At 36.5% G+C, this 24,781-nt stretch overlaps 2 protein-coding genes across 15 annotated transcripts; one reads left to right on the forward strand and one right to left on the reverse strand.

The window, feature by feature from the left end:
- The first annotated feature begins 1,817 nt into the window (after positions 1-1,817).
- On the forward strand, positions 1,818-4,877 carry LOC106752748 (SNF1-related protein kinase regulatory subunit gamma-1-like). The gene is made up of 6 exons (XM_014634497.2): positions 1,818-2,215; positions 2,589-2,761; positions 3,159-3,329; positions 3,424-3,699; positions 4,092-4,258; positions 4,368-4,877. The coding sequence occupies exons 1-6, from the start codon at positions 2,050-2,052 to the stop codon at positions 4,663-4,665; spliced, it is 1,251 nt and encodes a 416-aa protein (XP_014489983.1). The 5' UTR covers positions 1,818-2,049; the 3' UTR covers positions 4,666-4,877.
- A 43-nt stretch (positions 4,878-4,920) lies between these two features.
- On the reverse strand, positions 4,921-12,866 carry LOC106752749. 14 transcript variants are annotated; one of them, XR_002666682.1, is made up of 7 exons: positions 12,627-12,866; positions 12,239-12,409; positions 12,060-12,149; positions 11,716-11,835; positions 6,097-6,174; positions 5,561-5,670; positions 4,921-5,263 (listed from the first exon to the last, which is right to left on the reverse strand). XR_002666682.1 is itself a non-coding variant. In XM_022777257.1 (6 exons), the coding sequence occupies exons 1-5, from the start codon at positions 12,801-12,803 to the stop codon at positions 6,103-6,105; spliced, it is 630 nt and encodes a 209-aa protein (XP_022632978.1). In that variant the 5' UTR covers positions 12,804-12,866; the 3' UTR covers positions 4,921-5,263; positions 6,097-6,102. The 14 variants fall into 14 exon arrangements, 9 of the variants coding, with proteins under 9 accessions (XP_022632978.1, XP_022632979.1, XP_014489985.1 ...); XR_002666683.1 differs by having other exon boundaries at positions 4,921-5,266; XR_001375163.2 differs by lacking the exon at positions 5,561-5,670 and adding an exon at positions 11,573-11,644 and having other exon boundaries at positions 5,203-5,263; positions 12,627-12,862.
- Positions 12,867-24,781: the final 11,915 nt, after the last annotated feature.

Genomic DNA, 24,781 nt, shown 5'->3' on the forward strand with positions numbered 1-24,781 from the left:
ATATATATATATATATATATATATATATATATACTTCTTAAAGAAGAATTTTTGTTTTTCCGTTAGTAATTTGTTATTTATATAGATATAAAGTTGATTATTTTTCTAAACTCGTAAGATATCTCTCATTATTTTAAAATACTTTCAACGCAATTACGGTCTTATCTTTCATTATTAATTTATTTATATATTAACATGTCACGTGCTTCTAAGATATAAAAGTTCCACTTTTAATTTACTTAACATTTTTTGCAAGGAAATTTTTAACTGAGATGCATCGGAAAAAAAAAAACGACTTTCCTTTCCACATACAACCTAAACTACTACTAGTTCCTCTTTTACTTGGAAACAAGATATTTGGGGAGTTGGATAAGAACAACAATAATATCAGTGAATTGTAGGAGGGGTAATGATACTTTGACACTTAGAACGTGACAAATTTTTTACACTGCCATGTGTCACATTCTGGATAGTTAACGTGTTTTAAAAAATAAAATGACAGAATGACATAGATTCAATGTATAGTAACAGGCCTGGGATCAATGTACAAATAAGTGAGTAGTTTAGACTAACTTTTAGTACAAGAGGGCATTTTTGAATCTGCCACTTGTTTTGAACTCCATATTTTATTTTTAACCAATTTTATTGAATAAAATTCATTAATTATCATTTAAAAACACATTTATATCGAAGTTCATCTCGAAAGAAACGCTTTTCTTTAAAAGATGGTGCAAAAAAGAAAGTAGTAGTAATGTACAAATAACTGAATAGTTTAGGCTACCTTTTAACACTAAGAGAACATCTTTAAATCTGCCACTTGTTTTACACTTCACAATAAATCTATGTTATTCTATCATTTTATTTTCTAAAACACGTGAATCACATAAAATATGACGTGATGTCAAAAATTTCTCACTGTCAAAGTATCATTACCCTTGGGGAAGAAAAGAATTATAACATATTATCGAGTCAGCTTAATGAATAGTGAATGTCCCAATCATTTTCCCTTTTCTCCTATCAGCCGCTTGCCCAACAATAAATATCCTACTCATTATCTTCTCTTTAGTGTAAAGAAAGGATATATATAAATGGTGACTCATAAATGAGATCAATCATTGTTGTTCGGATAAAATAAATTAATCATTGCTTAACAAAACTAATAGTAGAACTTTTTTGTCCATTAAAATTACACAAAACTTAACTAAGTTTCAAGGAAAAAATAAAATTGAATGAAATATATAATAACATTAATTAGTCTTTGGTTTTGTTTTTAGAAATTACTCAAATTATTTATATTAATTTTCACAGATTTTTTAACTTGTTTTAGTTTTTATACAAATATATATATATATATATATATATATATATATAATAAACAATTTCAAGCAAAAAGATAAAAGAAATGGAACTAATTTCTTTACAAGTCAAAATTAGTTTATATATAAATTAATTTGTAAAAGCTTTATTGTAAAACGTTTTTAAAGCGTGCACAAATTAATTTTACCGAGAAAATAAAATATTGGAAATAATGTTTTAAAATATATGGAAAAAGGTAATTAAAATAATAAATAGCACAATAAAAAATATGGTACATCAATAGTATAGTTAAGAAAAAAAAAGTTAACAACAGCTAAAACTAAAATCAAGCTCTTAGAAAAAGGAAGTAATGTGAGAAGCTCCTATGGTGCATGATAGCACCGCACACCGTTATTAGCAGTAAGAGTGGTATGTTGGATGAGGACGTGTGCCGAAAATATAATAGAGTTTGGATAAGCTCGGTGATTAGTCGCTATACAGCGTAGGACAAGACAATGAGACATTACGTGTACAACAAACACTTGTGTGCTCTCATCGTGTTCCTCCACGTTTTCTCATGTTCCTAAGTCAACGAATTGTGTTCCAAGTTTTTAAATCATGCGGTGGAGATATTCGGTGTATGGAAAGTAGCTTGTGAAGTAGTAGTAGATTATGTGTTCTTCTGTTGAGCTATTTATGGGGATGTGTAAAGATTAGTTTTTGAGGATTGGTGTTGGAGAAAGAGTGAGAGTTATGGTGACAATGGAAGAAAGTCCACGGAGCCCAGAGGCGAAGGTGGGGTTGAGAGTGGAGGATCTATGGGACGTTCAGGAGGCACAGCTGAGTCCTGATGAGAAGCTCAATGCTTGCTTTGAGAGCATCCCTGTCTCTGCCTTTCCTCTACCTCCTTCAAATCAAGGTACTCATTCAACTCATATCACTTCAGTTATCAATTTTTACCAAGTTTAGGAAAAGGGTGACTGGGATTTTGCCTGGTAAGATTTTTTGGAAGTAATTGTGACAACATCAATTGTATTTGTCTGTAGTTTTTTAATACTTTACTCGCACTTATAATTTTTAAAACCTTGATTCTTAGGGATTAAAAAAGAGATTTTGATTATAGTATAATCATTATACCCACATGAAAAATTAATCTCTAGTATTTGATGACAAGCTACGCAAATGTTTTGCACTGACGAACACAGAGTGTTTTGGATCAGCTGACAGGAAGAGAAAGATTGTAATTCTACACAAAATGTAACGCTTTTTGGTTCACGATTTTGTGTCTTCAGAAGTTGAGATAAAATCAGATACAAGTCTAGCAGAAGCAGTGAAATTGCTTGCACAACACAACATTCTCAGTGCACCTGTGGTGGATGTAGATGCACCTGAAGATGCTAGTTGGATCGACAGATACATAGGAATAGTCGAGTTTGCTGGAATTGTTGTATGGATTCTGCATCAGGTTGGTATGTCAATTTGATTAATTAGTTACTACTAATCTCCAACAGAAAAAAGTTGCCGTAAGAAAAGCGATGTGTAAATAACATATTTGTGGATCTAATTTAGGAAAGCTCAGTAGTGAGAAATTTGGTAGAGGAAGCAAGAACATACTAAAAGGACCGTTTAATTGAGTCTAGTGCAAGTATCATGTTTATATTATTTAAATATTCTGGTGGGGTGATGTGAATTTTGTTTCTCGGTTCTGGGTAGAAGACTTATTTGATAGTTTCTTGGAAGAAAATGTTGAATTGGATCATGAACTATTTGAAAAATGATGTGTTTCCTTGTTGATATCGAAGTGATTTTAGTGGATTCTTTTTTTCACACGCTTTGAATATAACAATCAATGCTGTTGACAGTCTGATCCCACATCTCCTAGGAGTCCATCCAGTGGATCTGCTATTTCGGCTGCTGTCAATGGAATAACTTCTGCTTTTGAACACGAAACCTTAGGCCTTGAATCTGCCATGACAACCTCAGGAAATTTTTTTGAGGATCTGACTTCTTCTCAGCTTTATAAGGATACCAAGGTTGTGTGTTGGACCTATCAATGTAAACTACTAACAGATTTGTTTTAATTAGTTATAATTCATTTATATCAGTTGCTAATTGTTTAGCAAACAGGTTCATGACATTTCAGGGTCATTCCGCTGGGCCCCCTTTCTCGCTTTGGAGAGATCAAACTCGTTTTTGACCATGCTTTTGCTGCTTTCCAAGTACAAGATGAAGAGTGTTCCTGTTGTGGACTTAGGTGCAGGTCGAATTCAAAACATTATTACACAGTCTTCTGTAATTCACATGTTGGCAGAATGTGTTGGTCTTCAGTGGTTTGAGAGTTGGGGAACCAAGAAGCTGTCTCAAGTTGGTCTTCCCATGGTGACACATAATCATATTATAAAGGTGGATAACTGTCTTATGTTTAATTTCTGATTCATGGTGGAAAATTATGAATTTAAGCTTATACTCTCCATGTTGTATACGTCTGCTACAACATTACTCTATGATATACTAACAAAGTCTTACTAAAACATGTCACGATATATCAACTACAATCCGTTATGCCTTCTACCATCACAATACACCCAGGCTTGTTTGGATAACTTTTTCATAAACATGTTTTGTAAGAGTAGAAAATAATAAGATAAAATAAATTGAACTTTCTGCATTAGTTAAAATCTACATATCCGCAATTAAATTTTGTAGAAGTTCTTTTCATTTAACTTCAACAAAAGCTAAAGTCGAAGGATTGATTTTATATTTACCATCTTTGTAACAGTTTTCGTTGTTTTCAGGTCTATGAAGATGAACCAGTGCTTCAAGCATTTAAACTGATGAGGAAAAAGAGAATTGGGGGGTTGCCGGTGATGAAAAGGGGTGGTGGCAGCAGGGCAATTGGTAACATAAGCCTGCAAGATGTTCAATTCCTCCTAACTGCTCCAGAAATCTACCATGACTATAGGTTTTTCATCAAATTTCTGATAGACAGGAACTGGGAACTTCTTTATTCCCCATATTTCTTTGCTGTTCTATATCCGTGGCATGCTAATTTTAAGTTCTCCCTATGACAGGTCTATTACAGCAAAAGACTTCCTGACAGCCGTTAGAAGCTACATAGAGAAGCATGAAGGGACCTTTCCAATGTCAGGTGAACTGATTACATGCAATACGGACTGCACAATCAAAGAACTGATTCAACTGCTTGACCATGAGAAGATTCATAGGGTCTACGTTGCTGACAATGATGGGAATCTTAAAGGACTGATCACGCTGAGAGATATCATCTCAAGGCTAGTACATGAACCCCGTGGCTATTTTGGTGATTTCTTTGATGGGGTTCTCCCGATGCCTCCTAACAGCAGGGTTTGACATCCATCCGACAAGAACGACTTCATGCATCAGTAACAAATTGATCTGTTTCCCATCATAGCTGACGACAAGATCTTAGGGCAAGGCAAGGCCTTTGTAAAAAGCAACTTTGCAAGTTTATTGCTCTCATTTTGAGTTAGGTGAAACCGTGACATGTGAAATTTTGTGTAAATTATGACATAATAATCAGGAGTTTTGGTCACACTTCTTTCTTTTGAACAAGTTGATCGTTTTGTTTATCGAAACAGAAATTGCTGATGTCCAATAAAGTAATCCATAAAGGGAATCCAAAGATCTTCATGTTTACAACTTGAGAATGCAAAGGGAAAGCGAGAAAGAAAAAAATGACTGGCAGGAAGTTATGTACGAGGTTGCCCCATCCACAACCAAAGGAGTTTCTCACTAGGAAAAGGGAATTGCTAAATCCAGTAAACTAGAAATTTAACTAATAGCAATGGAATTATCTTAACCAAAAAGCGTGACTGTTAACCATATTTCTTTCTTATATAGGGAATACTAAACTACGTAAATGATTTCGCCAGTTGAGGCTGAAGCCCGAATCTTGATTCCCCCTGCTGGGTCTGTCATCTATGTCCTCCTGCTATACCAGAAAAAAGAAATTCCTATATCAGATCAAATTGAAATCACCACGAGCTTTGTATTTCACTATTTCAGACTAAATTTCAACCACAATATTTGACAGGCATTACATTGTTCTCAGGGCTATCAAATATACAAGAGTGACAAATTTTAGAGAATTGTGAACCCAAAATCGCAAAATGGGTGGCGCAGTGGTTTAGGTATCTATATGGTACAGAGGGTGGTAGAAGTCTTATCACCAAAAGGAAAGAGGCCGTTTCCAGTATCTAGGCACTCACAAGACATTAAACCTTACCATTACGCCAAGGCTCAGTCTCTGAGAATTGAGAATCTAAATTACATTAACATTATGTATTCAAAATCTCATGTTCTCAGTTGAGCTCCACCATAGAGCCAATTTAACCTCTGAAAGAAGAAAAGGGGACAAAGATTTCAGCGTAACTCAAATTACGCAAAAAAGCACAGCACAGGTACCTATAAAAAATTTACAATAAAAAAATTTGTTACTTCATTTGAAAGTAGAAGAATGGTGGTTCATGTATAGTGTTGCAATTTCTAGGCTTCAATAAAATGCATTGAAACTCTTTCACAATCATCATTGTCTTCTTGTGAGAGTAACTAGAACATATCCATTTAATCATATTTGATATTTGTTGTTAAAACTTTATATATTATAGTTTTTTATTACGAGATATGCGTTTTGGTCATGTTGATTTAGTTAAATAGTAAATTATTTTTTTACGTTTTTACCATTTATAAAATTTAATCATATCTATAATCAATTATTTTCTTTATATATATAATTCGAAAAATTATATTAAGTACTTATACCTTTTTTTAAAATGCTGTAGTTGGTACCCGTATCCGATACCAGTACTGTACTCCGTGCAACATAAATTTAAACTTGTGCTGAAAACGAATTCAAAATTTCAATTTTTAGTAATCACTTTACAAACAGTACTAAAAGGAATAACAAGAACTTTCATGGTCAATTTAAATTATTTTCTCACCTCTCCCAATTCTAGTTATCATGAGAATACACAAACTTTTGAAGAAAGCTTTATCAATTAATGTAAGTGTTAGTAACGCTAAATTTATCTCAATTGGAAGAAAACACCATTAACACAGCAAGAATTGGTCATCTATTTTTTTAGTTAATACTGCACAATATAGACCCATTTCTGAAAAATAACACTCATTTTATAGCAAGATTGATAGCAGCTTTATTGGCTTAAGAGGTGGTTAACTTCCTGGATTCCAAAATCTATTCTAAGGGATCCTGACAGCTTATTTGCAAGTTTATTTTGGTAAGAGTTGTTGAAGCTGCGAGGAATAGAGTTAAAGATGTATTCACCCTATTACCATTAAATGGATAGCCAATCAAAAGTGGTTTTTACCACTGACTTTGGGAGGAATTTTATTACAATACCAATTTTCATGTAACCACGTGTGCTACTCCATTTCAAGAGGCAAATGGAAGTATTAAGAAGTAGACTTCAAATCTAACTCAACTCCACAAAACCGGCTTATAAGGACACTCACTTACATATTCTAAATTGATCTTATCTCTAATCGATGTGAGACTTCCAACAGAAAAAATGCCTCACATTCTATTGAGTGGCTTGTTAGTTAAAGGAACAAGACGAGACACTAAAACAGCTCAAACATCATTTATACAAGACTCAAAAACAGATGAAACATTGTACCAATGAGAAGCATAAGGAACATAATTAGTAGAGATTATGTTTTCTTCAACCTTGGGCTGCACAGACAGCTATGCTTGCACCACGCTTTTATGGAACTTCTTGTATTCCATTTGGCCAAAGAATTCCAGCTAAAAGCTATTGGCTTCTATGCAACTGATAGGTTATAGAGTGATAGGGCATAATGGGTAATAGGTTTAGGTTAGAAGGCAGAAAAATGGTATAAATAGGACTCTTTTATATTGTCAGAGGGGAGTTAGTCAATTGTATACTTTGTACAGACCGGTTTGGAACCTGGTGAGAGGGGTTAAGACCTTGAGTTACACTTTGTACTTAGTGATTATTAGTGTGAATAACATATCCATTGATTGATTCTTTCTGTCTTAGTGTGATTGCATATCAGTGGTGAGGGTGACTGTTAGGTTCTTACACTAAAGATTCCTAACAAATTGGTCTGACTGCTGGATCGAGACACTGTCAGAATCGTGTGGGGGTGAAGGAAATTGTGATTGATAGAATGAAGGCACAGACAGAGGCGCTGTGACCAGATTATGCAGCAATATGCCAAGATTATGCAGCAATACGACAAGAATTGCAAGAAATCATAAGGATGTTGGGCGGTCGAGGCCACAACCAAGACGACCAACATTGGGACCGACGAGAGGAAGAGGAAGGGGAGAGAGGGGATGGACGCCATGAAGTGCAACCCAGCGGGAAGAAGAGAGTAGATTTACCCGTTTTCGAAGGGTTTGATCCTATGGGGTGGATTGCTAGGGCGGAGACAGTTTTTGAGACCTACGGGGTGATAGAAGAAGAAAAAGTGCGCCAAGCATACAGTAACATGGAGGGAAGTGCTGGGTATTGGGTCCGGGCCTGGAAGGCTAAAGCCAAGAATCGTTCTTAGGAAGGACTGAAGGGGGCAATGGTGAGGCGATTTGGAGAACGAAACAGGGGCACAACCGTTGAAGGGGTGGCGCGCCAGGTAGGGGGGCTACTTGAACCAATTAGAGGGCAAAAAGAAATGAAGATTTAAGATGATGACGTCCTCAACGCTTTAGGTTCGGCTGGTGCGTTTCATTGCACACGCTCCCTAGAGGCTCCAGATTGGAGCATCATCAAGTCGCTCATTCTGGTGAACGAAATCGCAGCGGTGGAAGTCGACTGCTTCGTTGCACTCTCCTCCTACCAGCAGTGGAACATCATCACCCAGAATTGCGTGGCCTTGGACATTCAGCGCAACGTCACGCAGTGCCGCAGCAAGTGGCATGCGTTGCTTGATGAAGGTTGAAAAACAGTGATTTTCATATGTCAATTTGGACCAAATTACACCCTTTACTACTCGGAACGAGCTTAGAATCAAGCAAAACTCAATAAATGAATCTGGAGAGAGTCAAAAGTTGTTTTTAGCGATTTTATGCTTGTTTTGCATTGTTTTGAAGCTAATTTGAGAGAAGTAGAAAATGGAGTTGAAGATACAGGTCGTTGACTCAAGAAAAGAACAGGAAAATGAAGTTTTGAAGAGTCGACGTACCGCCCGGCGGCACACTTAAACCGCCGGACGGTCCAGGACGAGGAGTAGGCAGCATTTCAAGCTGAGAGAAACCGCTGGGCGCTGGCGATTGCCGCCGGGCGGTGGCGAGGGAAACCGCCGGGCAGTGGCGAGGGAAACCGCCGGGCGGTGGCGAAGGAAACCGCCGGGCGGTGGCGATTGCTGTCGGGCGGTGGCGGCAGGTTGTGGCAAACCGCCGGGCGGCACACTCAAACCGCCCGGCGGTAGCACGCTGGACTTGGGCCTGATTTTGACGCACTCCTCACCTATAAATACCCCTACTACGAATTCAGAGTCATTCTTTTGACAGGAGAAGACAGCCAGACCTAATTTTGCTCTCTGGAGAGGATCTCTTGGATGCTTAGGCTCCTTTTCATCTTTTCTAGGGTTTGCTCTTTCATTCTTCTTCCATTTTTCATCTAGTCTCACCATGTCTATGGTGAACTAAACCCTATTGTTGTTGGGGAATTCANTGTAATCNTTTNATACNCNCTCTTNTTGAAACTATTGATTATTTATATGNTCTCCATATGTNTNNATTNATTATTGTTGGGTTATCATNTGTGCTTAAGGCTTTTATCGTTTAACTCATTCGGTATATCGTTGTTTGTCGTTATTGACATGGGGACGTGCGGTAATGACATGAACTGGTGAGTAATCTCTTGATTCTGCAATACCACCTAGGGATAGGGGTAGGACGATCAATTGCGCTAACTTCTGTTTATAATGCGGTATTAATTACTAGGGGAGGCTAGGGATAGCAAGCCGGTAATTGATATTAGGCCCTTTTCGCCGAGGGATCGGGTTAAGGGGAGGCTAAGAAAGTCACATAACAATTGAATCAATCTAATAATCAAGGGTAGTATGTAAGAGAGAGTGGAATAGATGAAATTGTTAGTACCCAACAACATCCATCCATCCATTGTTTTCACTTGTCAATTGAATCAACATTTTATTTTGCATGTTAATATTTTTGCTCTCAAACCCAATTTATAAATTTTACTTTCTCAAGTCTTATTATTTTAATTCACGCGAACGAGGAAGCCATACGAGTCCCTTGGGAAACGATACTTAGTCTTACCATTTATATTACTTGTACGATTTGGTACACTTGCCAATCCGTCAACATTGCTCTGTGACTATGACCGCTTCAAGAGAACAGCCACCGCTGAAGGCAAGTTCTCACCAAATTTCGATTACCAATTGTTTGAGGTAGTCGAACGTGTGGTGAGGGCACGTGAGGAGCGCGGCATGGCTGATCCCGAGAGCGATACCGAAGCAAGGAACGATGGGCGTGGCGCCACCGTGGAAATTGGGTCCAAAAGAAAAGGGCAATGAAGTAAGTTCAGACACCGCATTCAAAAGCCCAAACTTGAACAAAGGCACGAGGACAGCCATAAAGAAGAGGATGAGGAAAAACCATTCTTTTCGTGGGTAAAAAGAGAAGCGGTTCAGCACAAAGTGGTGAGTGTTGAAGAGAATAATAATAAAAGTAACAGTGAAGGGGTTGCGGAGCAAGCGATGAGTGGTGTTGAAACAGTGAAAGTGGTGGATGTGGCCACCGAGAAACAAGAGGAGCAAAGGGGGCTTGCAATTTATGATACACCTGCCAAGGGGAGAGAGTTGCTTAAAGCTTTGAAAGACATTGAAGACCATTTTCTGAAGGCTTATGATGCTGGAAAAGAAGTGACCAGAATACTGAAAGTTAATAGAATCCGAGAAGAATGGAAGATAGTGGAGGAGGATTTGCCACCATCCAAGCCTCCAGACATGAAGTTACAGGTAATAGCCAACGGGTTCTCTTCCTATGATAAGACCACATCACAATGCAATGGGCTCAAGCTTCATTGTTCCAGAGGACAAGGTTGTTTCGCAGAGGGGTGTAATGATAGGTTATAGAGTGATAGGGCATAATGGGTAATAGGTTTAGGTTAGAAGGCAGAAAAATGGTATAAATAAGACTCTGTTATATTGTCAGAGGGGAGTTAGTCAATTGTATACTTTGTACAGACCAGTTTCGAACCTGGTGAGAAGGGTTAGGCCCTTGAGTTACACTTTGTACTCAATGATTGTTAGTGTGAATAACATACCCATTGATTGATTCTTTCTGTCTTGTGTGAGTGCATATCAATGGTGAGGGTGACTGTTAGGTTCTTACACTAAAGATTCCTAACAACAATAGAACCTGAATTTCCGGCTGAACTAGAAGCGCAAGATGAACCAAAAAAGGTTGAGTAATAGAGGAAGTATACATGCAGGAAAGAAAATGAAGCAATTTTTAATTCAATTTAAGGGCAAGCCAGCTGAAGATGCAACATGGGAAGAACAGCTATCAATTTCCAACTTGCCTTCAGGAAAAGGTTGCATTTACAGCAGGTTTAACGATACAATCCAAGACTTTGTTGGGTTGGAAGGAGAACCAGTTATCTAAGTCCTAAATAAACTAGCCATTTGGAAGGTATACTCAAGAAAGACATACAAGGTCTCAGAAACTGCTATGGAGCGCAGTTATTTTGTGGAAAGAAGTTGCTAGAACAGTTGCAGAAAGAAATTGCTTTGTAAAGAAGTTATTGTGAAAGGGGAGAGTTGTGTTCCTTTGTAGTTATACTCTGTTATATAGGAAAAAGCAATTTTGTCAGATGTATGAGGGGAGAAGTCATCTCTGCAGGAGCCTTGGCTCCGATTTTGTATCTAAAACAGTGTATTATTGAATTCAATAAAACTCCCCTTTTAAATTCAGAAGCATTGCTTATTAAGTTCATGTTTTTTCCATCGAGTAAGATAAGACATTGATAGATACTAGACCAATTAACTAAACCATAATTAGCTCAACTGTCCTATTCTAACATTTTATCCTCTCATTCTCTTGTATTTGCAGAAATAACATTTTATCCATGCAAGGAAAATGCAATTTGACTAGTATCCTGATGATGACCGTGCTCAAGTTAAGTTCTGAAACACAAGTACTTCAGCACTTTAAATTTGGCCAATTTTTTCAATAAGAAGCATACTGAGTAAATCTAAAAGCAAAATGCAACAAATTAGTCAAACATACCATTCCTTGTAAAAACAAGTTCTAAGAAACTCCTTCGGTTTACTGGTGCTAATGCCCATTTAGTGCCTCATCCTAACAACGTATAACGAGCTCATTATAAAATCCAATCTGGATAAAAGTTCTAACTTCAGTCTAATGTTTACCATGGTAGAAAACTGGTCTCTAATACAGTGCATGGTTTTCAGCATCATATCTATAGAATCTGTAGCCAACTGGAACTTTACATCTTGAACTCCCGACTGAAATGGAGCATCATTTTGAAGCTGAAACGGGAACAGTTAAAACAATAAAATCACACAATACAACATTTGATTATTTTACATACAATACATATGCATATCTACTTAATAATAAAGCCAGACCAGAAGACTTAATTCATACGCACATCTGTTACTTCTCACTTGTCTTTAAATTCTAGAGCAGCACAAAATGAGCATTGAAGGAAGGAAAGTCCGTCCTCTACTCAAGTTCAATAGGTGGTATTTACCTTCAAATCAATAACCGCTGCAGGGTCTGCTGATCCTTTCTCCAGATTTGCCATATTCCATGTCATCGCCTTTAATCTAGGCACAATATTCTTGAAAACAATACAGTTTAAATGTTTAATCTCAGATTAAAGTACCCAATTGAGCTCACTTTCACAAAGTATACAGTAAAACAACTTACTTGATCTTTCATCACATCTTCTTGCCATACTCGCTGAAACTTCTGCAACAGAAGTGTCAACAGTTTTTGCAATTCAGGCAGCACTTCGTCCGGAAACAGCTTTGGAATATCCTCCTTTGAAGTATTCTCATAAACACACCTCCTGATTAACATTCGGAGGCAAACCAGAAGCTGCAGATAGTGTTACCATGATAAGGATTTCAATAGAAGAAAAGTTAAAATAAAAAGTTTAAAAAATTTAAAAAATATATCTAAAAGCTAACTTATATATAAACTAAATTTGCTAATAGAAGATGCCTTTTATTTTTCATTTGAAGTTTGTCCAAACATAACCTAGATCATTGCTACTACTATGTATCCATAAACGTAGAAGAAAGAGAGGGAGTACTGGGTCGAGATCAGATTCATTGTGTAGTTGAAGCATGTCTTGGATGATGCATCGATCAGAAGTGCCAAGACCACTCTTTCGAGTTCTCCAAAGGGCTTGAAGTATGTATTCTATAGATTCTTTGGAATTTGCCCTCATCAGCACCGGCAAATGACCCCATATCGTTTGCTCCATCATCAACCACCACTACCACTGTATTGGAATTTATGAAATAGAAAGTTCAGCTTATGTAAGATTTATTAACCCTATGCCAAAGTGGTACTCTATTCCTTTGTAAATTTCAAGAAAAAATAATAATAATAATAATAATAATAATAATAATATATAAAAGTAATAAAATTTTCTAGTATTTTACGTTGTTAAACAAATTAAGTGATATGTCCTGTGTCTAATATTAAAATGTTGGCTTAATTACGGTGAATGTCTAATAAATGTTCGAAAATTTTAATTCAATACTTATTAAACTATTGAGTTGAGTTCCTTAAATTTTAAAACTTTTCTTCAAAATTGCATTTTTTTTTTGTTAATTATAATGTGACATACTAACATGTAGCAAAGAAACTAATTCAATTGCAATTATTTATAACATAAAATGTATTAGAGAAAAGATAAAGTGTACTTGTTACTAGAGAGGTTATAGTTTTGCTTATTGTTGTGGTTGTCTATTGTTGTAAATGTTTGTAATATAAGCTTGAGGAACATTAGGGTCAAAATGTTGTTGCAAAGATGGATAGGCATCAATATAATGATCACTAGAAGGGCAAATACCACATAAACTTGCAACAGCTGCAGACTTCTGATTCTTATTCCCAGCCAGTTGAGTCACCAATTTGACAAGAGCATTAAGCTTGCTCTCTATCTTTCTATCTGCATATGAGGAACCAGTACCCACATCATGAACTCCCTAACAACAATAGCATCCTTCCTTGCGCTAAATTGTTGGGAGTTGGAAGTCATCTTATCAATCAACTATCTGGCTTCAATAGGTGTCATGTCACCAAGGGCTCCACCACTAGAAACATCAATCATACTCATCTCCATCTTGTTGAGACCTTCATAGAAATACTAGAGAAGGAGTTTTTCAGAGACCTGGTGGTGTGGACAGCTTACAGGAAGCTTCTTAAATCTCTTCTAGTACTCGTACAAGCTCTCCCCACCAAGCTGCCTAATACCAGAAATATCTTTCCTTATGGTCATGGTCCTTGACGTTGGGAAGAACTTCTCTAAAAACAATCTCTTCAAATCATCCCAACTGGTGAAAGACCTGGGCACAAGGTAATGTAGTCAATCCTTTGCCATGCCCTCTAAAGAATGTTGAAATGTCTTTAAGAAGATGTGATCTTCAAGAACATCACGAGGCTTCATCATTGAACAAATAATATGGAATTCCTTCAGATGTTTATGCGGACATTCACCTGCAAGGCCATGAAACTTGGGCAACAAATGGATTAGTCCAGTCTTGAGAACATATGGCACATCCTCATCAGGATATTGGATGCACAAGCTTTCATAGGTGAAATCAGGTGCAGTCATTTCCCTAAGAGTCCTCTCACGAGGTGGAGGTTGGGCCATATTATTCTCAGTAGTATGATGAAAAAATAGATTCATAATTATTTCTAGATGTAGCAGATGTAGCAGAATGCACAAAATATGTCACAATAGACATAAGAGGAGATTGCTCAGTACTATGTAAACTAATGGTTTCTAAATGCACAAACTCTAATGGTATGGACTGAAATGGTAGGACTAACTCTATAGACAAATTCCTATTATTCCTAGCTAACCTATGAAAAGTCATATCAATTTTAGGATCAAAGGGGGGTAGTTCCCCAGGATTGCCCCTGGTCACACACAAAGTCAGCTCTAAATCAATTTAGAATGGGCTATAAATTTGTGACAAACCCCCAAAAATCATGAAAAGATAGCACAAAAAATTTCAAAGCAAAATTCAAAGTGCAACTATGTTAACCGACACAGGAAAGTGTAAAAAACGATAAAAGTAGAACTTCAAAAATAAAAAAAGGAATAGTAAACAACCTTTTTTTGGATTTAGAATTTTAACATCCTTGCTTAAGCAAGGAGCAATGGATAACTCGCATTTTTCTACCCAAAAAGCACATATGATTTGTCCAATTCCAACATCGTGAGCAAAATTTAATATTTTTGGAAGTTTGGGCTCACCCGTTTTTCACAAAACTGAATTTGGACATCCACAAGTACTTCTGAGATTTTTCTATGAAATATGGAGTAAAAGAAGTGGCCACACCAAATTTCAACAAAAAACAAGACCCCTAGCTATCAAAACGAAAAATGTACATTAATTAGACAAAAAGATGACATTATTCATATTCCAACATAACCACCGCTCAATGCTACCGGACTACTGCTCAACGTCAATGCACTAGCACACAAAACACACACAAAACATACTAACACAGACCCAAAACTGAATCGTTAGTCCCCGACAATAGCGCCAAAATTAGATCGAGGTTGTACCCAAATCAAATTTAATATTCAATTAAATGTAGTATAACTAGGAGAATGACCCCTAGATCGTCTCTCAAGGATCAAACCTTGGTTCAAGCAATAGGTCGAACACTTAATGGAGGTGTTTTAGAGGTGGTTTTTTGAAATGAAATGGACAGATTAACACACAAATTGAACACAAAATTAAACACAGATTAAAGACAGGTCAGTGTTAGCTTGATTGCACTTGTTTCCAATCACATATTTACAACAAATATCCACTCCTATGACCCTTAATCCAACACGAATTAGACAACTAAGCGAGGTCTAAAATGGTGCTCATAAAAATGCGAATTAAGCAAACACACTCACATAGATTCACTCAATTCTGCACAAACACATTAATCAACTAAGCGAAGATTATCATTGATGGCAACTCCTTTAGGACTTTCCATCCAAAGAAGAAACAACTTAAACTAAGACTAAAGAAAGGGAAGTAGAATAATAATTTCTAAAGTTCTTTCCATATCTAAAGTCTAAAATGGATTTTCTTTGCTAAACACATTTGTAATGTTTTGTAGGTCACAAATAAAAAGTGGAGATCATGCTTATGCATCTTAGAAGGCTTGCCAAGCTAAAGAGAGCAAATGAGACAAAGAAGAATGAAATTTAAGTAATTTCCGGATTGGAGCTTTTGACTTCCGGATTGGAAATGCATAGGAAAATACCTTCTAGAATAAAAATCACGCCCAGCCACCTACACACTACGCCGAGCCAAAACACATCGGCCTTCATCTTTTAAAATCACGTTTTTAATATGTTTAACCTGAGACTTGTTGGGTAAGCTTAGTAGCGTCTTTAATACTTTTCTTTTATAATTGAAGAAGCTTGCAAAGTAAGATTCAGAGCTCTCTCTTCACCTATAAAAGAGAGGTGCATCTCCATGTATTTTCCAACTTTGAATTGATAAGGAAATGTTGTTGAGCTTTCTCTAGGCCTATCTTCAGAGGTCAAATTGTCTTGTGCTTATTTTGGACTCCCTCCTCTAGCTTCCTTCCCTTTTCGAAGGCTTTCTAAGATTGAGAAACCTCACACACTTACCACACCTTCACGAAACCAAACATCAAACACCTTGCGTGCATCTTCTCCATCAATCATCTCTTCATTCCGTTGCTTGCTTCTAGTTTGTGGAGTTGCTCTAACTTGAAGAGTGGAGCCGCTTCCATCAATCATGCTCAATTTAAACTACTAAGCGAGGACCAATTGCACATAACAGATTGTACATGTGTGGGCAATTAAGAACATAATCAGAATTTCAATTAGGCACAATAATCTCATGGAAAACTTATAACCTCACTAACACCAAACCAGAACAGATTAAACTTCCATTATAGAACTTCCAAACAACAAAACAAAATTGAATCATTGAACAACACCCAATGCAGAAAACGAAATTAAAACCCAGTGTTAGAATGAAAACCTAAAACGAGATTAATGCAGAATCAAACAGCCCCTGGAAAAACGCAACCCAATCAACAAAAACGCAAACCCATATGGAAAACGAAATCAGATAGAATTTAAAAGCAATGGATACGAACTTAAAACGAATTGGAATGGCTTAAAGCAAAGTTGTAATGCATGGAATTGAAAGTGCAGAAACTAAATTGCAAGATAAAGGAAGAAAATGGAATTGCATAATCAAAATTAAATTGTTGAATTGAAATGTGCTAGAAAACATAAATAAAACCTAAAACCCCAAAAATTGGGAAGCTCTCCCTTGCTATCCAAAGCTTAGAAAACATAATGAGAGAGTGAGGAGAGTTTTGCCCCCTTTAGGTCCTAAAACCCTAGTCCAAGGTCAGCCCACAAATTGGACTTTTACTATTTTGACCCAAAGTGACCTAATGGTCCAAATCTGCCCAAAAATACACTAAAAACGAATTTACAATTGAAATTAAACCTAAAATTCCTATGTGAACCATGGTTTTTGACGTGGCAGCCCTTTAATGTCCCAAAATATACTTCTAAAAATTCTCGTGTAATTAATAATCAAAATAATTTGCTCAGATAATTCAAATTAATTAAAATGAGAATTTTTGGTCAAATTAAGCACAATTAGCAAAAATGGGGAAATAATAGATATTCAAGCACAATTCCCTAATTAAATCTAGCATAATAAGCTAAGTGAAGTCGAGAAAATATTGACTCATCAGTTGGTAATTAAAATTATGTTTGATGAATAACATAGTGGACCTGCTAATGTGATGTGTTGTAACTATTTCAAGTGGTGCAATGAAGAAAATCTTGATGAAAGGGATGTTATCATTGTGAGGCAAAGGAGGAAGATTTATTATATGGAGAACACAATGAAAGCTCAGAAGAGAAGGATCCAATTATTAGTAGCAGTGGTGTGTGTTGTTAGTGTAATGATCATACTTATGTTGTGTGTGATTTTAGGTTGATGTGTTGTAAGTGTGTTTTTAGGTGGTCCCAATGTGGTTTACTTTAATGTTTTGAAGGTTGAGGTTTTTAGGTGGCCCCAATGTTAAGGTTGGGCGACTGCCTTTTGTAATAAATGAAGGAATGAAATGTGTATTAGTGTTTAATTGTTCAATGTAGTCCTCATTTTATTTAATTATGTGCGAATGTGGTCCCTATGATGATGACTGATGTGTGCATAAAATGGAAGTGGTCAAAATCAAAATAAAAACATGGGTACATGAAAACATCAAAAGAATATCTTTTCATAAACAGAACTCAGTTGATGGGTACATCAAAACACCAAATTACTATGTAGCACTGATAACGGTTCAAAAACCGTTATTTTTATACTTAATTTTGATATCAAATGCACCCTTTTTGACTTAGAAACTTGCTTAGACTCATGATTTTACATTATTTTTGTGAATAAAAGAGTTGAGGATATACTTGATGATTTTATTACTAAATTCCCTTGATTTTGTATTTTTTTGGAATGGCTTGAAAGAAGGGTTGAAGTATCAAGGAGTTGCAATGCAGAAAAGTCAACTAGAAACCAGAAAAGTTAACCAGAATGCAGAAAAGTTTACCAATCAACCAGAAAACCAGAATGCTGAAAAAGTCAAGCAGAGCGAGTTTTAGGTCTGCGATTTTTATGATCTGTTTTGGGCCTGGACCCGTTTTCTGTTATTTTTATGTCCTATTTAAAGACTTGGACACCTTATGGAATGTATCTTTTGATGGCTTAAGCATAGAAACACACTTTTCACCCCTTTGGGGGCAGATTTGGGGATGTAGGAGCTCTCCTCTTCTCTTTCTAGGGTTTCTATCTCTCCCATTCTATTGTACACCTAGTTCTTCCATGACGATGGAGAACTAATCTTATTAGTTGCTGAGGAAAGATGTAACCTCTAAACTCTCTTGTATTTGAATTGATTCTTGCTTCTTTCATTAATTGTTAGAGATTTCTTCTTTTATGTATGGTATAAATCTTATAGTTTGTAAGTATCATGAGGAGATATCGCACTTTTAGGGTTGGTGGATTTGGGAAGATGACAATTCTCCTCTTCTCTCCTAGGATTGGTATCATGAGATATTTACAAATCATGATCTAGGGAATTCTCTCGGGAACAATATTACCTAAACATAGGGATAGGGGGACCGATTGCCTTTAAGCTTCTGTGCAAATGTAATGTATGATCAATTGCTAGGAAGACAAGACATTGTAAACTAGTAATTAGGAGTAGGCTCTTTTCACTAAGACATTGGGTTTAGGGTAAATTAGAAAGTGGCATTGACATTAATAAAGAAGATGAATTCGTTTATGCATGAGAGTTATTAGGTGAAATCTAAACCCTAACAACATATTCATCTCATATTCTTAACATCATCCATTCACTTTTGTGTTTAACCTCAATTGATCAAATTGCATGCATATTTATTTTTATTGTTTTGCATTCAAAAACCCCAAAATATTGTTCTTATAGTCTTAATTGGTTAAGCAAAAACGCAATTGTTTAGTGTCGTGAGTCTCTTAAGAAAATGATATTTGGTCTTATCACTTATTATTACTTGATATGATTCGGCACACTTGTCGAATCTTAACAAGCACATGGTCTCTTAATTGAAACAACAAAACATTATAAAGGACATGAGGTCTTAATTACTAAAGTATATTAAAACAGATCTAGTGCCAAGTGCGTAATGGTTTGTACAATACAAAAGTACACCAAATTTGTAACATTATAAAACAGGTGGTCTCCTATCTGGTAACTTGTCCCTTTTGATTAGCTTAGTTGGTTCTTCTTTGGATTTTTGTGTTGTTTGGGGTGGTGTTTTAGATGGTTGTGTCATTTCCTCAGCTGGTGGTTAGGATGGTGCTCCAGATGAGTATGGTAGGTCTGGTTGATCTTGAGGATGTAAGGGGAAATGATTTTTGTTATGCCCAACAATACGACAAATGTTGCATTTTTTGCGGTGGGCACCTTTGGTCTTTGGGTTTCATCCCTCCTTAGCTCCCAACTCTCCAACCTTCTTTTTTCTTTGGTTTGCTACGTAATTTTCTCTTAAATGGTGGGAGGACGTCTGGGAAGGTTGTTCTTTCCCATAAAAGGTGGTCATTGACTAAAAATATGATGGAGGCATATGTTTCATAATACGTGGACCTTTTAAACCAAATGAGTACATACTTTTTTGGATCTAAATTTAAGAACCTCATGGTTGCAATTGCATGGTAGCAAGGGATGTCACTAATGAGCCATTCCCTGCAAGTGCACTCTTGACTATCTAGGTTGACTGCAAACTTGTTTGTAATCATTGCAAAATGCCTAACTTCAAACATTTTTTCTCCAGACCAACTGCTATCAAGTAATAGATGATTAAAAGTTAAAAATGAACTAATGAATAACAACAATTTTATCACATACCAAGTGGCATGAATTAATAGTGGGAAAGGAAATGCTTACTCAGGGATCCAATTTTTGGATAAATTTGATTATTTTGTAAGTCTCTTTCTAATCTTGGGGTAGATATGAAATTCCATATTACACATCTTGATTCTATTGGTTGCCCATTTTTTCACGAGGTAAAGTCTAATTTCCTCTAACATGGTTATAATGGGATTTCCTCTAGCATCAACAATAACATTATTAAAAGCTTCACTCATTTTATTAACTAGTGTATCACATATTGCTCGACCTGTAAATCTAGATCTAGACCAATACCTGTTACAAAGAATAAGAAATATGTTTATATCTATTATACATGTCATCAATGTCTTGTTTAGGAATAAATAATACCTCGGGAGAATAGCAATTCGGTATTTGTAAGACCAATACTTGTTACAAAGAATAATAAATATTACATCAGTAATATTATAAACCAATTGTGAAACATTTAAGAAATAGATATACCTTTTGATGGTCAGACATAAAAGTGCATGAATCACATACTTCAGTACCCCCAAGGTCTTCTATCAACAACTCCAAAAATCATGTCCAAGTTTCTTTGTTCTCTACTTCCACAATTGCATATGCTAGAGGTAACATCTACTCATTAGGATCTCTACAAAGAGTGGTTAATAACTCCCCCTTATACTTTCCTTTCAAAAAAATTCATCCAAACCAATAAAGGGCCTACAAGAGACGAAGTTATACTTGCAAGCTTTCAAACAAACATAGAAATCTATGAAATGTGGTCTCACAATTGTCACTATCCACTTTAACTTTAACTGTTGATCTAGGGTTACATCTCAATAATTCATGTGCATAGTCATATATTCTTGTGAACTGCTTTTTAAATGAACCTTCAACTTTGCACGATGCTATTATTTTTGCCCTACGAGCTTTAGAAATTGTGACATTTGTATTCCAATTCCTCAAAGCTTTTGATCGTATTTCATTCGTCTTGAAATTGGGATTTTCGTGTAGTGTAGTATATAATGTCTCACTCAACCACTTAGCTTTCATCATTTTAATGTTGAATTGCCTACTGCAAGTATGCGTATCCAATATTTTTCTCAATTGTCATATTCTACATCCTTCCAAATACCCACAATAAGTCATCCATGGACAACTCTTTTGGGCACCCAAGCATCTCACTCGTACCCTTTTGTTGCCATTCTTAACAAACTTCAAATTTATCCCCGTATGGAGTGTATAACTTCTAACAGTCTCCATAAACTCATTTTTATGCCTAAACTTTGTTCATACTTCCCACTTGTATTCTGACATACATTTTTGCTTAACAAATGTCCCAAATGGACTAAAATTTTGCCTTTCATCACCTGCATCCTCACTTCCACTTTCTTCTGGACTGTCCAAATATTTTGAGTCTCACTCATCATCAGACAACCCCCTGTCATTTGGGTTTCTCTGCCTATGTGCACTATCATCATCTATTTCTAAATCACAGTTTAGTTCATTTTCATTAACTTCTACTGACACAAACCCTAATCTACTACTTCATTAATATTTACATCAACATCAACTAGTTCTTCATTAACTACTCCATCACGAACTTCACCATGCACCATCCCTACATCATCATCCTCACTTGAAGTAAAATCTTCAATGACTACTTCTTCCTCCCCCTGCCTGTGTTGTTCATCCATGTCCTCTAGCTCTACTTCCTCCTCCCCTGCACCTCCACTTCATCTATGTCCCCCACTTGTACTTCCTCCTCCACTTCATCATCTTCCCCTTGCACACCCACTTCAGCCAAAGCCTGCACCTACACTTCATCATCCAAACCCTGTACCTCCATTTCATCATCCTCCCCCTGTACATCCACTTCATCCAAAGCCTGCACTTGCACTTCATCATCCAAAGCCTGCACCTTCACTTCATCATCCTCCCTCTGCATTTCCACCACTTCATCCTATCCCTGAACCTCCACCACTTCATCCTCTCCCCGAACCTCTACCTCATCATCCTCCCCCGACAACTCCACTTCATCCAAACCGTGCACCCCCACTTCATCCAAACCTACATGGCTACCTTGACTCTTTATACTTGCATCATAGAGCAAAAGAAGTTCTTCATTTAATTCATTTTCAACAACAATCTCTAGCTTATCATCTACACCATTAACTACAAACAAGTCAACTTCCCTAAAATTCTTGGCAATGTTTACCATGTTCATTGCATCTTTGTCATCATACAACTTATGCAGGATATTTTCAATGTAATAAAATAACTCAGTGACTTTAATATACCCCAATTCCTTAATGTCATCTACCACTTAGAAATAACTCCATTTGTTAGGGTCCACACTCCAATAAGTCACTTCGCCACCAGCATATTTAAAAGGAATATCCTTTACCAGGGTCCCACTATGGTGGACCACAACATTAAACCTCTCCTCAGACATTCCAAATGCAAGCCTACAAAATGAACTTTATGGGCATGTGATACATCCATGCTTGATGTATTCTTCTAGATCCGTGAGATTAGAGGTTTGGAAGAGCAAAGTAGCGGTTGGAAACTAATGGAATAGTACCGAACAGAGGATGTAGAACCGTAGCTGCTGTAGAGGCAATATTTGGATGGAAGCGTTTGGGAATGGTTGTAGCGGATGATAGTGTTTGCAGAGGTGACTTGGAACGGAGGCAAGCTTTGAATAGAATGGCTACAACTCAGAAAGCCTTCACACAAGGAAGAAATTTGTAGAGGAGAAAGCAAAGCATGGTGTGACTTTCGGGAAGGAGAAATTGACAATGCATTTCAGCAGAGTTTCTCTATTATCAACCAAAACTGCTTACAAGCTGATGCCAAAGTGGGTTTTATAAATGAACCTCTCGCCTGTGCGTGATGGAAGGTGATGACCGTGATACATGGGTCAGCTTACACGTGGCTTACATGAGAAGCATGTGCTGGTTTCTAGAAGAAAGCAAATGTATCACGTTTACAATATGGAAAGAATGAAGCTGCAGCGTGTTGAAATGAAGATGACATGTGCTTCCATGTTGTAGCCCCTTCCTTGCTAAGCTCACCCCCCATGTGTAAATGACTTCTTTGTCCTTCTTATTGGATTGGTTTGATGGACTTTATTTATTGGGCTTGAGCCCCGCATATCATCCCCTACCTCTTGGAAAGGATTTGTCCTCAAATCTGGTGGGTCGTCTTTATTATGAGGACTTATTTTCGTTGGCTCTATACAAGTTCCTCCAGGGTCAAATGTGAATCTGCAATAAGCATCAAACATATCACTAATTAGTTTCAATTGACCTAACAAGATGCATGAAAAAGTATGTTTAGAAGAAGGCTTCCTAGTGTTAAATTGTTCAAGTTTTATAGTTTTATGAAGCCTTACTTCTTTCAAAAATTTATTGTTGTCTTCAGTTAGTGCTAACCAAAGAGGTAACCATAACTCATGTTGTGAATTGCCATGTGTTGAAATTTCTAAACTTTGAAAATATGGTATGGCAATTTCTTTTAAAGACAAACTAAAATTGGAAAACTCAAAGATAGAAGGGGAAAAGTTAAAGGATGGAAAACCTCCCCTTAAAAGTCTTGGTTCTATTGTAAGTGTAAAAGGAGATGTTTCCCTTAATTGCTCTTTTTCCTTTTCCTCCACTTCTTTTTCTTTCAACTTCTTCCCTTTCTCTCTTGTCTTTCTCTCACTCTCTCTTCTTCTCTCCTCTTTCTTTTTTCATCTTCTTTCTTTTCTCGCTCTCTTCTTTCTTCCTCTTCTCTTCTTTGCTTTCTTTCCTCTTGCTCTTTCCTTTCTTGTTCTCTTTTTTCTTCTTCTCTTCTCTCTCTTGCTTCCTCTTCTTTTCTCTTTCTTTCTCTTCTCTCTCTTTCTTCCTCTTTTATTCTCTCTTGTTCTCTTTTGGAAGATGATTGTTGTTCTACCTTTATGCACATTTGAACAAGGTCATTCAAATCTTTATAAGGTAGTAATTCAACCTCATGCCTTACATCAAAATTTAACCTATTCAAAAATCTGGCTAAGGTAACCTCTTCCCTCTCAATAATTCCTACCCTCATTTTGTATAACTCTATCTTTTGCCTATATTCTTCCACAATCATAGAGTTTTGTTGTAACTTTTGGAGCCTATCTAGGAGTTCTCTTCTACTTTGGAAGTTTGTAATGTAATTTTCCCTATACCTCTCCCTATTCCGAGCTTGTTCCCTTTTTACCATTTTCAACTCATTTTGAATCTTGACATTATCTAGTTCATTGTGGACTTTTTCTTGACTCATTTTCCTCTCAAACTCATTGAGTTTGAAGGGTGAATTGCTCTTTTTGATTTTCATGATCACTAACCCTATGTGAGTGCCTTCTTGACATTGTGATGAACTTAAATATTTTCTTGAAATAAAGACTAAAGATTTCACTTGAAAGCAACATTCCAAGTAAGAGAGGTGAACCTAAAAAGGTTGCTTAAGTACCAAGTCTTGCCTTGCCAAACATGCTTCTAGCTACTTACTAGAATCTTTAAGTCAAAATCACTTTTAAATCCACCAAAAGTCTTAAAGACAACAAGCAAACAAAGAAATAAAAGCCTAGACTCTAAGGTGGACTCTAAGAATTTCCTAAACGAAAACTTGAAACTTGAAAAGAAGAAAGTAAAGATGAGGTCTCCTAGGTGAGGCTTAGACTTTGGATCTAAGACACACTCACCGTCTACTAATTTTAAAATGGTGAGACTTTAAGGGAAGAACACTTAGGAACTCTTCCACTTCACTTGCTTGAAATGGCCCTTTACA

Source organism: Vigna radiata, unplaced genomic scaffold, assembly GCF_000741045.1.
Source record: "Vigna radiata var. radiata cultivar VC1973A unplaced genomic scaffold, Vradiata_ver6 scaffold_43, whole genome shotgun sequence".
Lineage (NCBI taxonomy): Eukaryota > Viridiplantae > Streptophyta > Magnoliopsida > Fabales > Fabaceae > Vigna > Vigna radiata.

Bases quoted from the DNA above. Each gene is read 5' to 3' on its own strand.
- LOC106752748 (XM_014634497.2), top strand. From the start codon at position 2,050: ATGGTGACAATGGAAGAAAGTCCACGGAGCCCAGAGGCGAAGGTGGGG. The intron at 2,216-2,588 runs GTACTCATTCAA...TTGTGTCTTCAG, and splicing joins TCTACCTCCTTCAAATCAAG to AAGTTGAGATAAAATCAGAT. The intron at 3,700-4,091 runs GTGGATAACTGT...CGTTGTTTTCAG, and splicing joins CACATAATCATATTATAAAG to GTCTATGAAGATGAACCAGT.
- LOC106752749 (XM_022777254.1), bottom strand. From the start codon at position 12,803: ATGATGGAGCAAACGATATGGGGTCATTTGCCGGTGCTGATGAGGGCA. The intron at 12,410-12,626 runs GTACTCCCTCTC...CACTATCTGCAG, and splicing joins ATGAATCTGATCTCGACCCA to CTTCTGGTTTGCCTCCGAAT. The intron at 12,150-12,238 runs GTAAGTTGTTTT...ATTGTTTTCAAG, and splicing joins AAGATGTGATGAAAGATCAA to AATATTGTGCCTAGATTAAA.